The sequence below is a fragment of the Etheostoma spectabile genome, chromosome 22 (genome assembly GCF_008692095.1).
Source record: "Etheostoma spectabile isolate EspeVRDwgs_2016 chromosome 22, UIUC_Espe_1.0, whole genome shotgun sequence".
NCBI classification, from domain to species: domain Eukaryota; kingdom Metazoa; phylum Chordata; class Actinopteri; order Perciformes; family Percidae; genus Etheostoma; species Etheostoma spectabile.
The window spans coordinates 8719950-8734485 of NC_045754.1; the positions used below are offsets into that span (position 1 = coordinate 8719950).

General features: G+C 40.7%; 1 protein-coding gene across 7 annotated transcripts in view; it reads left to right on the top strand.

The window, feature by feature from the left end:
* dnajc13 (DnaJ heat shock protein family (Hsp40) member C13) overlaps window positions 1-14536 on the top strand; it is a 33707-nt gene that overhangs the window by 15121 nt on the left and 4050 nt on the right. For 4 of the 7 annotated variants that reach the window (XM_032503500.1, XM_032503496.1, XM_032503499.1 and 1 more), the window contains 41 exons: window positions 156-235; window positions 333-502; window positions 605-637; window positions 1383-1482; window positions 1603-1710; window positions 1846-2001; window positions 2104-2160; window positions 2271-2392; window positions 2644-2719; window positions 2894-2989; window positions 3095-3235; window positions 4563-4580; window positions 5502-5584; window positions 5946-6099; window positions 6432-6535; window positions 6631-6790; window positions 6887-6949; window positions 7113-7214; window positions 7398-7502; window positions 7739-7941; window positions 8110-8194; window positions 8325-8479; window positions 8741-8786; window positions 8899-9053; window positions 9190-9391; window positions 9509-9624; window positions 9754-9832; window positions 9923-10058; window positions 10216-10400; window positions 11231-11305; window positions 11415-11534; window positions 12026-12421; window positions 12504-12617; window positions 12702-12818; window positions 13066-13243; window positions 13359-13450; window positions 13539-13638; window positions 13766-13840; window positions 13935-14047; window positions 14147-14316; window positions 14440-14482. In XM_032503500.1, coding sequence (XP_032359391.1) covers window positions 156-235; window positions 333-502; window positions 605-637; window positions 1383-1482; window positions 1603-1710; window positions 1846-2001; window positions 2104-2160; window positions 2271-2392; window positions 2644-2719; window positions 2894-2989; window positions 3095-3235; window positions 4563-4580; window positions 5502-5584; window positions 5946-6099; window positions 6432-6535; window positions 6631-6790; window positions 6887-6949; window positions 7113-7214; window positions 7398-7502; window positions 7739-7941; window positions 8110-8194; window positions 8325-8479; window positions 8741-8786; window positions 8899-9053; window positions 9190-9391; window positions 9509-9624; window positions 9754-9832; window positions 9923-10058; window positions 10216-10400; window positions 11231-11305; window positions 11415-11534; window positions 12026-12421; window positions 12504-12617; window positions 12702-12818; window positions 13066-13243; window positions 13359-13450; window positions 13539-13638; window positions 13766-13840; window positions 13935-14047; window positions 14147-14316; window positions 14440-14482 — 4883 coding nt within the window. The remainder of the gene's footprint in view (window positions 1-155; window positions 236-332; window positions 503-604; window positions 638-1382; window positions 1483-1602; window positions 1711-1845; window positions 2002-2103; window positions 2161-2270; window positions 2393-2643; window positions 2720-2893; window positions 2990-3094; window positions 3236-4562; window positions 4581-5501; window positions 5585-5945; window positions 6100-6431; window positions 6536-6630; window positions 6791-6886; window positions 6950-7112; window positions 7215-7397; window positions 7503-7738; window positions 7942-8109; window positions 8195-8324; window positions 8480-8740; window positions 8787-8898; window positions 9054-9189; window positions 9392-9508; window positions 9625-9753; window positions 9833-9922; window positions 10059-10215; window positions 10401-11230; window positions 11306-11414; window positions 11535-12025; window positions 12422-12503; window positions 12618-12701; window positions 12819-13065; window positions 13244-13358; window positions 13451-13538; window positions 13639-13765; window positions 13841-13934; window positions 14048-14146; window positions 14317-14439; window positions 14483-14536) is intronic. The other 3 variants (XM_032503497.1, XM_032503498.1, XM_032503501.1) reach the window with 3 other exon arrangements.

The window sequence follows — 14536 nt, forward strand, 5'->3', positions numbered from 1 at the left end:
TTGGCCTCATAGTTGTAAAATTGGATGCTTAGTTCTGCGACGGTCGTACATGAGGCACAAACTGCAGCTTCATTTTCTTAAGTACAGTGTTTTAGTCTCTTTTGAGGTGGTCTATTATTTTGTTTAATTGTTTCATCCCTCCTCCCTTTTCTCAGATGGAAACTTTGCAGATGCAGTGTTCAGATTCAATGCCAACATATCCTACAGTGGAGTGCTGCATGCAGTAACCCAAGATGTGAGTGTGTTCCCCAAGTGTGATTGTCTGTCCATCAGTCTTAGCTGGATCCACACTAGTTTTCCAATCTTAATGTTTCTCTCTCTTTTCTCACCAGGGTCTTTTCTCTGAGAACAAAGAAAAGCTCATCAACAACGCCATCCTGTCTCTTTTATCTCAAGAGGCCGAGCTGCCGGCTCTTAATACGGAGCTGGAGAGCCATTTCCAGGCCATTCGACGCTTGGTGGCCTCCAAGGCTGGCTTCCAGGCTTTCACCCAGCTGCCTAAGTAAGAATGCAGCAGTTTTCCTACTGTACTTTCCTGCTTTTATTTCTATAAAGTGTACTTTTTGTCGAGCTGCTGGTAACAGGCATGCTCTGTCATTCCAAGGTCTGGTCAAGTGTCTGGAGTCACAGATGCAACGTAAATATGAATCCATACATCTCAGTCTGCCCTTTTGCCTGTCTCTGTTTCTAATCCTTGTGCCTCGTTTCCCAAATCTTTCTTAGCTGTCTGTCGATCAGCCTTCTCCTCTTTTATCTTTGTTCTGCTTTCATCTCAGGCTTTTAGACAGACAGTTCAGAAGCGAGGTTATGTCACGTCACTGTGTTCAGTTGAGCTGTCTGCCTCGATTTGTCTTGACCTTCCTCTCTCTCGACATCTCATACTCCATCTCTCTCCCAGTATCTGCTTTGCTCATTCTATCCTTTAAATATCCGTACATCGCAATATTGAAGAACCCTGTAGTCTTTCTGGGTCACTGAGATGTATGAGAGGAACTGTATTTACTGCTTATTATTTTTTTTCCTGTAAAGCAATGAGAATGAGAATTGGTTTTCCTAAAAGATTCATTGCTAGAGTAGCTTGGTGTTTCCCCTCAACCCCAAGATCACTATAAATACATAAATTGTTTATTTTTGCTTTAAGGAAAGCCTTTTTAATAGTGTTACACTTAGTAGTTCAGTAGATGTGACACTTTATTAGAAATCCAAACAACAAGTCACTTCTGAAGCAATGAATTCTTTGTGTATCCAACCCCAGACCTCTTTTAAACAATACAATATGTGTATGCTTTTATATTCTGATTTTTATGTTCCTCAACATTTTCAAATCTCGGTCGTTTTTAGTGGTGTTGCTAAATCTGTAAATGCATGTTTTTGTGTTCTAGGTTCAGGGAGAAGTTGGGAGTAAAAACGGTAAAAGCTTTAAAAAGGAACAACAACAGTGTGACACATGCTGCTGTAGACATGCTCTGTGCCCTTATGTGTGTAAGTGTCACCTAAACATCTAGACATTAACTAAATGCATACATGTATATCAACCATTTATCACAATTGTCTTTTATCCTGCGGTTTGGCTGAAACCTTCTCTTTCATGTTTTTCTGCAGCCAATGCATGATGACTATGACCTGAGGCAGGAGCAACTGAACAAGGCCTCTCTGCTGTCCTCCAAAAAGTTCCTGGAGAACCTACTTGAAAAATTCATCACTAATGTGGTACATTTCTTTTTATTGTCAGCAAGCTGGATGCAGAATTTGGAAATTTAGACGTTGTTGAACAAAAGTTGTAGTATAGTTTCTAAAAGCCTAGTCTATTCTTAGCTCTCTTTCTCTTCTTTCTTTTGTTTTTAGGACCATGGAACAGGAGCTTTGGTCATCAGCTCCTTACTGGACTTCTTAACGTTTGCCCTGTGCGCCCCCTACAGTGAAACCACAGAGGGGCAGCAGTTTGACATGCTGCTTGAGATGGTTGCCTCCGATGGTCGCACCTTGTTCAAACTCTTCCAGGTAGTTGACTTGTGTGAATAAACCTTTCCCGCCCTAATTATGATAGTATTATGACAAATCAGTAGATGCTTGTTTACTGAATGATGTTGTTCTCATCTCCAGCATCCCTCTATGGCAATAGTGAAGGGAGCAGGCCTAGTGATGAAGGCCATTATTGAGGTAAGCCTTTTTGTGGGTTAGGTGGTTTACATTGTAAATGATTTCATGATTGGATTGTCTTTAGTGTTCATGCTTTATGACATTTATGTCCTATGTTTGTTTAAATTTAGGAAGGAGACAAGGAAATAGCCACCAAGATGCAGGACCTGGCCTTGAGTGAAGGGGCTCTTCCGAGGCATCTGCACACTTCTTTGTTCACCATCAGCTCTGACCAGCGGATGCTAACCAACAGGTCCAACCTCACTAAATCCACAAACTGACACACAATGATCTTGTCTTTTGGACTTGTTGGTTCCAGCTGCTGTTTAATTCTCTCTATTTGTTGTTTCAAATTTTATAAATACTCTTAACTAGAGAAACACTCATTGCATGTAACGGTAGACAAAGCTGCACTTAATACAGTAGATGAACAGAAAATGTCTTCTCTAACAAAAGAAAAATAAAATGGCTCAGCTACTTACGTGATATTTTTTGTTTTCTCAGGCAGCTAAGTCGTCACCTGGTGGGACTTTGGACTGCAGAAAACCCTGTTGCCATGAACCTTCTAAAAAGGATACTGGTAAGGCTACAAACACACCTTTTCAGACCTAAAAGTAGCTTATGCCTGTCCAATATTGTTGGCAGAAGCTATTAGTAAAATGCAAAGTACTGCAGGGTGTAAGCCAAGGCTTTTTTCTGGCAGCTAAGGAACAGTTAAAGTTAACCCATCTCACTATGTTTTGTGCACTTTCAGCCAACAGGCCTGCTGGCTTACCTGGACAGTCCTGACCCAGTCCCGGAGAAAGATATGGACAGAATGCACGTCCGTGACAACTTGAAAATTGCTACGGTATCTAGAGAAACGCATCACATCTTTACATTTTTGCAGCATGAACAAACAGCTCAATAAGAACGTATCTGCCATTTATAATTGTTTTATATTTGTTTCCCACAGGACCAGCTAAATCGAAACAAGGTGCCTGAATGGCAGCGTATAGCTGGTAAAGCAGCCAAAGAAGTGGAGAAGTTTGCCAAGGAGAAGGCTGATGTAGTGTTGATGCACTGGAGGGATAAAATGGGCATAGCCCAAAAGGAGGTGAGGATCTATTTCCTTTGCAAAGATGCTGAGGGGGCTGATTTCCCTGTTATCTATGAGAGAAGCTACTGCTGGTACTGCTGCTATCTGTCTGCTCAGGTGTCTCTTACTGTTGCTCTTCCTGCTGATGCTGAACAGTACTGTAGAATCCAGAGGCAAACTCAGTAACACACTTTTCAGCTGCTGCTGTTGTTTTGCATGCAGAGCGGTGTCAGCACTGACGGTGTTTGGGAAAATGTCAAGATACAGAAACGTTTTGATTTTTCTGCACCTTGCCTATCTTGCTCTTCAAAATGCTTGTGCACATTTTCATACATGTTTAACACACATTTTTTTTCTTAAGCTAAGACAAACATTTCCAATACAGGCGTGTTTGAGTGTGACCAAAATGTTCTTTGAATTCAAAGGTCACCTTTCTTGTAGATAATACCTCTTCCACCAACATAAAATTGGTTCCCGTTGACATTCCTAATTTTGAACCATTCGGAGCCTTTTAGACCAAATGGTCTCATTATTAGTTGGTACATGCTTGTTTATTGAAAAGAAAACTAAAATCTGTTGTAACGGAAAAAAAGCTTGCTGGCAATCAATGCAATCCGCCATCTTGCTACTATAGTTTATTTCCGTTGTGCAGTGTGTTGACGACACATCCGTGATTACAATGGTTCCGCTCAAAACTCGTTGAAAGGCTGTTTCGCTAGACAGCATTAGTTTCCAAGAATCCTGAACGCAATAGCTTCAAGAACCAGAGCTAATTTGGTGGAAAAGCATTACGTTATGATGAAAATTTGATGACAAGTTTAAATGTCACAATTGCACATAGTCAGTGGGTGGGATGAGGTTGGGGGTGTCATCTATACTGTTAATAAAACGTTGACCCTCCACTGTCTGCTCTTTGGCATTCCTACAAACTTGAACTCAAATCTACTCCCTAACAATGTTAAAAACCTCTAAACTTTATCTGAATGCACCCAGCTTCCTTTTTCTTTTCTACAACTTTGTTTTGATTGACTCAAAATGGCTGATCAACTTGCTATTTAGATTGGTTTGCTTTCACTGGATATTCCCTAATCAAAATACATGTATATTTGTTAGCAAGTAGTCTTGGAAAATACATTAATCTAGTGGATCATCAGCTAATAAATTCAAAGGATGTACTACTTAATTTTGTATGTCAATCTCTTAGTATAACGTAGTCTTGTGACCTGTGATGCTTTTTTTCCCCTGATTCATCTCTGTTTGACCTGAGGAACAATAATCTCTCTGTGTTGTATCTGCCCCACCCTTCCCTTGTCTTGTGTGGTTTCTCTGCTGTCAAACAATGCAGCAGGACAGAAATAACCTGGTAAGTAGGCCTGACCAATGGGATCCATGCTCTCTTCTTCCCATCTTTTCTCTCGACCAAACCATTTTTCCATCTTCATGTGACATGTTGGGTGTGTTTTTTCAAATTCAGCCAGGCGATGATCTGTTATCATCTACACGGGATTGCCACATGTGTCTTCAAATAGATGCAAGAAAAGAAGAAGTTATTACATTATACAGTAGACAATAAAACCTCAGATTTGAACTCATCTTTTCCTGTCCCACTGTCAATAAAGAATTTGTACCTGTTGTGTTTTGTCAATAGAGAACTTGTACTTGTAGTGTTTTGTCATCAGTAAATAATGATCACATTTAGTTTGAGACAAGTATAATTACCATAAACGGAAGGACCTTTGCCAAGCAGCCTTTACGGCCTCTGGAACTGTATTTTACATTGCTTCCACCATTTTAACTGCAGGAATTTTCTTTGTTTATGGCACCAAAGACAAAAAATGTTTACCTTGCAAGTGAAAAGGCAAATTAAGGCTGTTATACTTGAGTAGCAGCATCCTCTTGAGAAGCAACAGATTAATGAGAATAGTGATCTTAATCATCGCCCAGCAAGAATTACAGAACACATCCAGTTTTTGGGATCCCACTTTGGTTTTCTATGTTGGTGTGATGATGACATTGTTTTTATGGGTGTTGTGTTTTGTTGACCTATTGTCCTAATATCCTAATATGTGGCTTTCTCCATTCTTAAAAACATTTTTGTTACATTTTTCTTCACATCTGTGCCATTCACTTCATTTCTTGGGTCCTTGTGTGAAGTATTGCTCTTGTTGTTGCCATTTTACCTTCACAACTGTCATAAGTGCCATAAGCTTTAGAAAGACAAATATTTAATGTTGTTAAGAATGATTTGAAGCAGTTCCTCAAAGTGTTTTTGCTTTGATTTCAGAACCCAAACCAAAAGCCTGTCATCCTGAGAAAGAGACGCCAGAGAATAAAGATTGAAGTCAACTGGGAGCTTTTCTACTACAGGTACAAGATGGCCCTATAGAGAGTTTCAGCCATATTCTCTAGCTATGTTGACCCTAATGTCTGGCACATTTGTGGTGCTCATCCTGATTTTGTAATACTCAGAATGCAGAGTCCAACTTTTGGGATTATGCCCTGTGCCTTACTTAAAAGCCTTAAATTCAGACCCATTAGTTGTCTGGAAGGAGACGTTGGGGCAAAAAAACACCAAACACCGCTTTTGAGCTGCTTCATTTTCTATGTTTTTTACGTCATATCTGTCTGTCTTAGGGACACTTTTTTGTGAGACACAGGGGATTTAAGTCCATCTCAATAATATTTTAGCTTTCCTGAACTGCTTTTTTTGTCTTCTTCTTTTTTTAAGATTCCAGCTCGACCATGCACGGTCCAACCTCATCTGGAACCTGAGGACAAGAGAGGAGCTGCGGGATGCTCTGGAAGGGGAGATGCGCGCATTTAGCGTGGACCGTGAGCTCGGCAGTGCCACCGTTATCTCCTGGAACCACCAGGAGTTTGAGGTTTGTGCTCAGCTGGAGTATGTTACACTCACTGATGTCTGTCTCTCATTTGGTTCTAACCATCAATATTTGTTTTGTTTTTTAAACTATTTATTTATAGATTATTTGTATATTTTAGCATAGAAGTGAAAGGTAAAACAAATATAGAACACTGAACCATTACACAAATTTGAGGTCCAGGGCCATCAAAATTTGTGATACAATGGCATTTTGGGCCAGGGTAGACTATCGTTATAATTTAATCCCACAAAAATACATTTATTTCTAAAAGTAATACATATAATGTGAGCAAAATTTGTCTATATCTGTACATCTGTATATATTATTTGCAGGTGAAATATGAGTGCCTTTCAGATGAGATTAAGATTGGGGATTATTACCTGCGTCTGCTGCTTGAGGAGGATGAAAGTGACGAATCGAATGCCATCAAGAGATCGTAGGACTACATTACAACAACCCAACCACCTGCACTAATATTATCATTCTGTACTGAATCCAAAAAAGATGAATCATGCTTCTCTTTCCTTTTAGATATGAGTTCTTCAATGAACTCTACCATCGCTTTCTGCTTACACCAAAAGTTACGATGAAGTGCCTGTGCCTGCAGGCGCTTGCTATAGTCTATGGGAAATGTTATGAGGAAATTGGCCCCTTCACAGACACAAAATACATTGTGGGCATGCTGGACCGAGTGAGTACAAATTGTCTCTGCAAGAACTAATATCGTTGAGATGTGTTTATTTTTCTAATTCATCCTGAAATCCCAAATGCTCTCCTGTGGTTACAGTGTACAGACAAACTGGAAAGAGACAGACTCATCCTCTTCCTTAACAAACTCATTCTCAACAAGGTAAGCTTTCAAAAGCAACAGCACTTCATGCCTGTTTGTTAATCACTTCTCTCTCTCTCTCTCTCTCTCTCTCTCTCTCTCTCTCTCTCTCTCTCTCTCTCTCTCTCTCTCTCTCTCTCTCTGTCTGTCTGTCTGTGTAAAAATGTTTTTTTTTGTTCTGCAGAAAAATGTGAAGGAGGTAATGGACTCAAATGGAGTGCGTATATTGGTGGATCTGCTCACCATGGCCCATCTGCATACCAACAGAGCTACTGTGCCCCTACAGGTAAAAACATTGCTATAGTTTTTGAGTTGCATTACATGAATATAATATCTTTTATTGATTTGATCAATTACATGTGATACTAGACGTTTATGAGCCATAGATTTAGCTAAACGTTGAACCACGTTTGAAAATCCTAATTAATCTGTCTGGAGTGTCAAACAGAAGGCCTTTTAATCTCCACAGAGCAACGTGCTGGAGGCATCGCCAGACATGAAGAGAGAGAGTGAGAAAGAGTGGTACTTTGGTAACGCCGACAAGGAAAGAAGAGGACCTTTCAGTTTTGAGGAGGTGTTAAACTGTCAAGCACTGGGACTTCCCCAATTTTCACTATAAAATAAATTTGAAAATAGTCACATCTAATACCTGCTAAAAACAAGTTGTCAAAATGTAATCAAACAAAGTTATTTTATTGATTTATGTTTTTCTCGTAGTTGCTGCACTTTATTGTTGCTTCTTACTTTCTTCTGCAGCAGCCACAGTACTCATCTTTGTGTGTTTGTTTTTAAAAACGTTATCTCCTCCAGATGCAGGAGTTTTGGAGCACGGGTGTCCTGACAGCAAAGACAAGATGCTGGGCTCAGGGGATGGATGGCTGGCGCCCTCTACAGGCCATCCCCCAGCTAAAATGGTGTCTCCTGGCGACTGGACAGGCAGTGATGAACGAATCCGACCTGGCTACACTAATCCTTAACATGCTGATCACCATGTGCTCCTACTACCCCAGCAGGTGGGCACAGCAAAAATATTTCTGTGGTTGTATGTCCAGAAAATACCTCCTCTTTTATATGGTATCATAATATCATTCTATTAAGCACTGGAATATGTGTGATGATTCTTGGTTGAAACATTAAATCATTAGGCCATGACTAGACCTGTATATTTACTTCTTGCTCAGGGACCAAGATAATGCCATTATCCGTCCTTTACCTAAGATCAAGAGGATGATCAGTGACAATGCTTGCCTCCCTCACATTGTCCAGGTATCTGCTCAATCTCAGTCTGATTTTTTGTTTTGTTTATACAATGGTGTCATATCTATTTTAGTGAATTGCTGAATTAAATAAAATCACATCTTGATGGTCCCCCATTGTTTTTCTTTGTACTTGCCAGCTGCTGTTGACCTTTGACCCCACCCTGGTGGAAAAGGTTGCTAACGTTCTGAACCTGGTGATGCAGGACAACCCTAACTTGCAACGCCTCTATTTAACTGGGGTCTTCTTCTTCATCATGATGTATACGGGCTCCAACGTGCTTCCTGTAGCAAGGTGAAATCACAGACATTTGCATTTTGTGCAAACATTCTAAAGTTTTCCCCAAAAAAGTTAGTCATTTTTTAGATATTTTGTATTTTTATTGTCATGAAGTCATGATTGACATTTTAGCCTAGCAGCTTGTTTTTAAGTAATTTGATCTTGGCTTCCACCCTAATGTGGATGTGATGGAAAATTAGAAATAAGACATTACACATTAATAACATGCAGTGTTGATATTGAGCTCTGAGACATTCCTGTGATTTTTTTTTTAAGGTTTCTGAAGTACACACATCTGAAACAAGCCTTCAAATCAGAGGAGGTAATGTTTTTTTTACAGATTTGTAGCATATAAATTATAACAGATTGTATTTTATGAATCAAACCTCCTTTAAAAAAAATAATAACACTTGTGTTTTGTGCCTCCTCCCCAGTCGAAGGGTCAGGACATAGTGCAGCGTAGTGTTCTGGGGCCGGTACTGCCTGAGGCCATGGTGTGTTATCTGGAGAACTACGAGGCTGACCGCTTCTCAGAGATATTCCTTGGAGAATTTGACACACCTGAGGCCATTTGGAGCAGTGAGATGAGGCATGTGTTAGACTCTATCATGTCTAATTAGTGTGCTTTAAAAGGCAATGTAGAGATATTTAGAAGTGCAGCAGTAAAAGTCAGCTTTTGGATTTATTATTATTATAATGCCTTGTGTTTTAACTCTTTGTTTCAGGCGCTTGATGATTGAGAAGATTGCTGCCCACATAGCTGACTTCAGCCCCAGGCTGCAGAGCAACACGCGGGCCCTTTACCAGTACTGCCCCATCCCTGTAGTCAGCTTCCCTCAGCTGGACAATGAGCTCTTCTGCAACATCTACTACCTCAGACATCTGTGTGACACCATCCGCTTCCCCAACTGGCCCATTCGAGATGCTGTAGGTTTTTATTTTTGTTCTTATTTATCCAAGCTTGTATTTCCTTATCAATGTCCAGCTTGTGTTTTCTAAGACAGGCTTCTTTAACATTTCGATGCACCGCTATTATCCTGACAGGTAAAGCTGCTAAAAGACACCCTTGAAGCTTGGAAGAGGGAGGTGGAGAAAAAGCCTCCCTCCATGTCCGTTGATGATGCATTCGAAGTCCTCAACCTCCCGAAAGGACAGGGGCAGTGAGTGGCCTTTGATTTGTTGTCACCTATCACTATTCGTCTTGTATCCAGATTCATATTTAGTAGCAATAATCATGGACTATAATTTAAATAGTAGGACTCAAGAAATATTGGCTTTTCTGTCTTCAGGCATGAGGAGAGTAAAATCAGGAAAGCTTACTTCAGACTGGCGCAGAAGTACCATCCAGACAAGAACCCTGAGGGCAGGGTATGTAGCACAGTCATTTCTGACACAATATGTATGTAAGGGTGTACATACCTTTTATCCACATATTGCATTTAAACTTGTATCTTTCAGGACATGTTTGAGAAAGTCAACAAAGCCTATGAGTTCCTTTGCACAAAGTCTGCCCGTATCTTGGACGGCCCCGACCCGGAAAACATCATCCTTATCCTCAAGACTCAGAGCATCCTGTTCAACCGACACAAACAAGGTATGCAACTTTCTTTCACGTTGTTCTTTCTTCCTTTACATTTTGAAAGAAACAAGTTCAGGGCACATGTTTCTAAAATGAATTAGAGTAAACATGTTGGTTATTGATATGTTTAACTGATACTGCTGCTCCTCCCTTTTTTAATGTCTATGAACAGAACTGGAACCTTACAAATACGCCGGTTACCCTATGCTTATCAAAACAATCACAATGGAAACCGAAGATGAGCTGCTATTTTCCAAAGCCTCCCCTCTCCTCCCGGCTGCTGCAGAATTGGCCTTCCACACCGTCAACTGTTCGGCTCTTAACGCAGAGGAGCTGCGCCGTGACAACGGCATTGAGGTATAGACACAGTCACAAATCCTGGAATACTAACCAGTCGAAATAAAATTCTAAAGCTCTCCATCTACAAGTGGACCAGTGTACTGTGGGGAGCTGTGATTGAATAAATCAGTGTTTGTACTCTGTCATCGAGTAATGCTGCTCATTAGCTATACCCTTGTAGCCAAGCTGTATCTGATACAGGCGGGCCAGAGGCGAGCTAAACAGATGACGACAGTTTAATCTACCAGTTAGCTCTGCTTGTAGCTGAGCATATGGGGCTCTGGATATGTCGCCCCGTGTGCCGTTGTGATTGGTCATACTATTATCCAATTGCGTGCAGTGAAATTTTCAAATGCACGCTTGGTGCCGCCTATTGAGATGGGCGACTTTCATTACTCGATGCCGGACCCTTAATCTTTTGGATTTTGGTCTGGATTTCCAGGCTGTAGCGGATCTGTAGTTCGAATGAACTGGACAATGTAATGTAATGGACAATTCCATTTCCAACATTTAGGGGGACCAAAGCAGGAAAAATTCTCTAGTGTTGATTTAATATTCTTTTTGAAGAATATTGGTTATGCAAAAAGTCTTTAAATAATTACCAGTATACACTATATTTATGAATGGATTTAGTGATTATAAACAATTAAAATGTAGCATATAAGTGTTGTAACTACCAACTAAGCTATCTGGGCGCCGGTTGTTTTTTTTAAAAACTGGGCATTTTTCTTGATCAAAGTAGTTTTGTGTTGTTTAAGGGTTACGTAGATGAAAAACATATTTCAAATGGGGCACATTATTTGAGCACCTCTGCAATAAATGATCAACCGTTTACTGTTTTTAATCAGGTGTTGCTGGATGCCCTCTCTCGGTGTGTTGCTGTGTTAACCGCATCCAGCAAGCCTAGTGACATGGCTGTACAGGTAAAATGACTCTTCATTTACCTATTGTCACCTTTCTTCTCTAGAGATGTGTACTGTACTGCTTGTAATGATTTCAATAACACATTTTCAATATTTGAATGTGCCACAGGTGTGCGGGCACATCTGTAAGTGCTACAGTGTTGCAGCCCAGTTTGAGGAGTGCAGGGAAAAGATCATCGAACTGCCCAACATCATCAGGGATCTCTGTCACATCTTGTTCTATGGAAAGGTAAGACGCTTGCAAGCACAGGTTTACTTTATTTCTTTATAGACAGTGTTCTCTGTCTATAATTACAAATAAAATCTTCCATTTGTATTATTTTTTTAATGTAAATGTTATTGTGAGATTATCCGTGATATCTCATACCGTTTAGAAAATATGCCAGTATTCTTGCATGTTAGAGGTTTGATTTCTTTATTCAGAGATGATTTTCTCTAATTGCTTTACTAATGACAATAATGATGCAGTTGCATCTTTTGCACAACATATTTAAATATTTATATATCAAAACAATAATGATTGAATATGATACATATTAAAATGTAAAAGCTCCTTGAGGCCACCACTGTATCTCTTGGCAAACATTTTGCTCGTTTCTGGTCTCATTATTTGCTGATCATATAGACAGTATTAAATGCTACATATAGCGCATGTGATGTTTGCTGTTTACTTGTTCAACAAGACAGCTTCTGGATGTTTTCTCCCTTGCCTCCTGTCAGGGCCTCCCGAAAACTGCCACCTTGGCAGTGCAGTGCGTAAGCTCCTTCGCAGTGGATTTTTTTCTACAGACCCATCTGTACCACGCTGGTGTGCTCTGGCACCTGCTGGTCCACCTCTTCAACTACGACTACACTCTGGAGGAGAGCGGCGTGCAGGCAAACCAGGACACAAACCAACAGGAGGTTGCAAACAGCCTGGCCAAGCTCAGCCTGCTAGCTCTCAGCCGTCTGGGAGGCTACACCCAGGCACCACACACCCCGGACAGCAACAATCCTGTTCCAGAGACCAATGGCATTGAGGGCACCCCTCCAGAGAACCCCACCATCCGCAAGAGCTTAGCAGCCATGCTGACTCCGTACGTCTCGAGGAAGCTGGGAACAGGATCTCCATCTGAGGTATGTTGAGAGTTATGTCAAGCTTTTACATACATGAACCCCAACACCTAGCAGGGTTTCACGTGCCATTTTGTGCATTTAGGTCTTGAAGCTGCTGAATAGCAACTCTGAGAACCCTTACTTGATCTGGAACAATGGAACCCGAGCCGAGCTGCTGGAGTTCCTGGAGGGTCAGCAGGAGGGAAACATCAAGAGGGTATGAGCAACATATATGTCATATACTGTCCAGATACAAACACATTTAAGTTATTAATGCATCTTCTTGATGGTGTCTTTATAGGGAGAAAACGATGAAAGCTTTGGTGCAGAGTTTGTGTTCAGTGATCACAGCAAAGAGCTGATAGTTGGGGAGATCTTTGTCCGCGTCTACAATGAGCAACCAGCTTTTCCTCTTGAGGTGAGTAGAAGAACAAGATAGTATTATTCAAACTGCTTTATTACATTTCTTTGTATTGTTTGCCCTTTCTCATCAGTCTGAATTAGATTATGACAAATGGCATCTTGAAACCATCATTATAATTGTGATTGACAGTAGTAAAAATTATTTGTAGCATTTTTGTCACATTCAAGTCTTTTTGGTTTTTATTTTCAGTATAAAATATAACTTTTGTAATGCTCTAATGTGTTACCATCTCGGTTTTTAGTACCCTAAAGCATTTGCAGCCAGTCTTCTGGACTACGTAGGCTCCCAGGCCCAGTACCTCCACACTCTGCTGGCCATGAGTCAGAGTAACAAAGTAGAGTCGCAGCAACATGCTGAGAGGCTCCGCTTCGCTGAGATGGCTTTAGAGGCTCTCCGCAATGTCATCAAGAACAACCCCGGTGAGATATGACACTTCCTCAAGTTCAACTCTTTCTTAAGAAGCTATTGTTGTTTTATTTAGATGTGTTAATGTTGGAGCTTCCTTTCTACGTAGTTCTCTCTGTATGATTTCAGGTTCGGAGTCAGAGTGCATCGGCCATTTCAAACTGCTCTTCTCTTTGTTGCGGGTTCATGGAGCTGGCAGAGTACAGCAGCTGGTTTTGGAGGTAGAGGTTCTTGGTCCGGATAAGTAATTACTGTGTTTCCCCATTGTCGATGCATTTTAAATTTTACTCAGATTGGTTTCCTCTGCAGGTTGTAAATACGGTGACGTCAAACCAAGAATGTGTTAGCAACATTGCCGAGTCGCTGGTGTTGTCCAACCTTCTGTTGCTGCTGCACTCACTCCCCTCCAGTAAGAAGACATTGTAAAAACAGAAAACTTTGACTGGCTTACAATTTATGGTCTTTACAGCTTTTTTTATACTTATTACAGTGTTGTGTGTATCTGTTGACTAATTCATCATTATTACATCATTAAGGCAGGCAAATGGTGCTGGAAACCTTGTATGCACTGGCTTCTAACACAAAGATAGTTAAAGAGGCTATGGCCAAAGGTCAGTGGAATTCAGTTTTGTTTTTTCATATTTGTCTAAATTCTGAGCGCACAGATGCTCAGAATGCTCAGATGTTAATCTGTTTGTTCCCCAGGTGCTCTGATCTACTTGCTAGACCTCTTCTGTAACTGCACACATCCCCAAGTTCGCACACAGACTGCAGAGCTCTTCTCCAAGATGACCTCAGACAAGCTGGTCGGACCAAAGGTCAGACTGGAAAGTTATAAACGGAAAGATCTAAAAGATATATTAATTATTCCTGTCCTCACGTTATCGTGTATCATTATATATTCTCATCTCTGCCAGGTGCGTCTAACGCTGATCCGTTTCCTTCCTGGTGTGTTCATGGACGCCATGCGAGACAACGCTGAGGCAGCAGTGCACATATTCGAGGGAACGCATGAGAACCCTGAGCTCATCTGGAATGACAACTCAAGGGAGAAAGTGTCCACCACTGTCCGGGAGATGATGCTTGAGTATGACAGAAGCCCAATTCACTACCCTATTTAACCAGTAACTAGCTGAGTAGTCAAGAGAGTGACATGTTTGAAATATTAGAGCATCGTGATTGTCTAATTTCATTCTTTACATTTTTCCAGGCACTTTAAACAGCAGAAGGATAATCCTGATGTGAACTGGAAAGTAAGTGCAAAATATATTACTTAAAATAAAACAGTTGTGTATGATTAAACATAG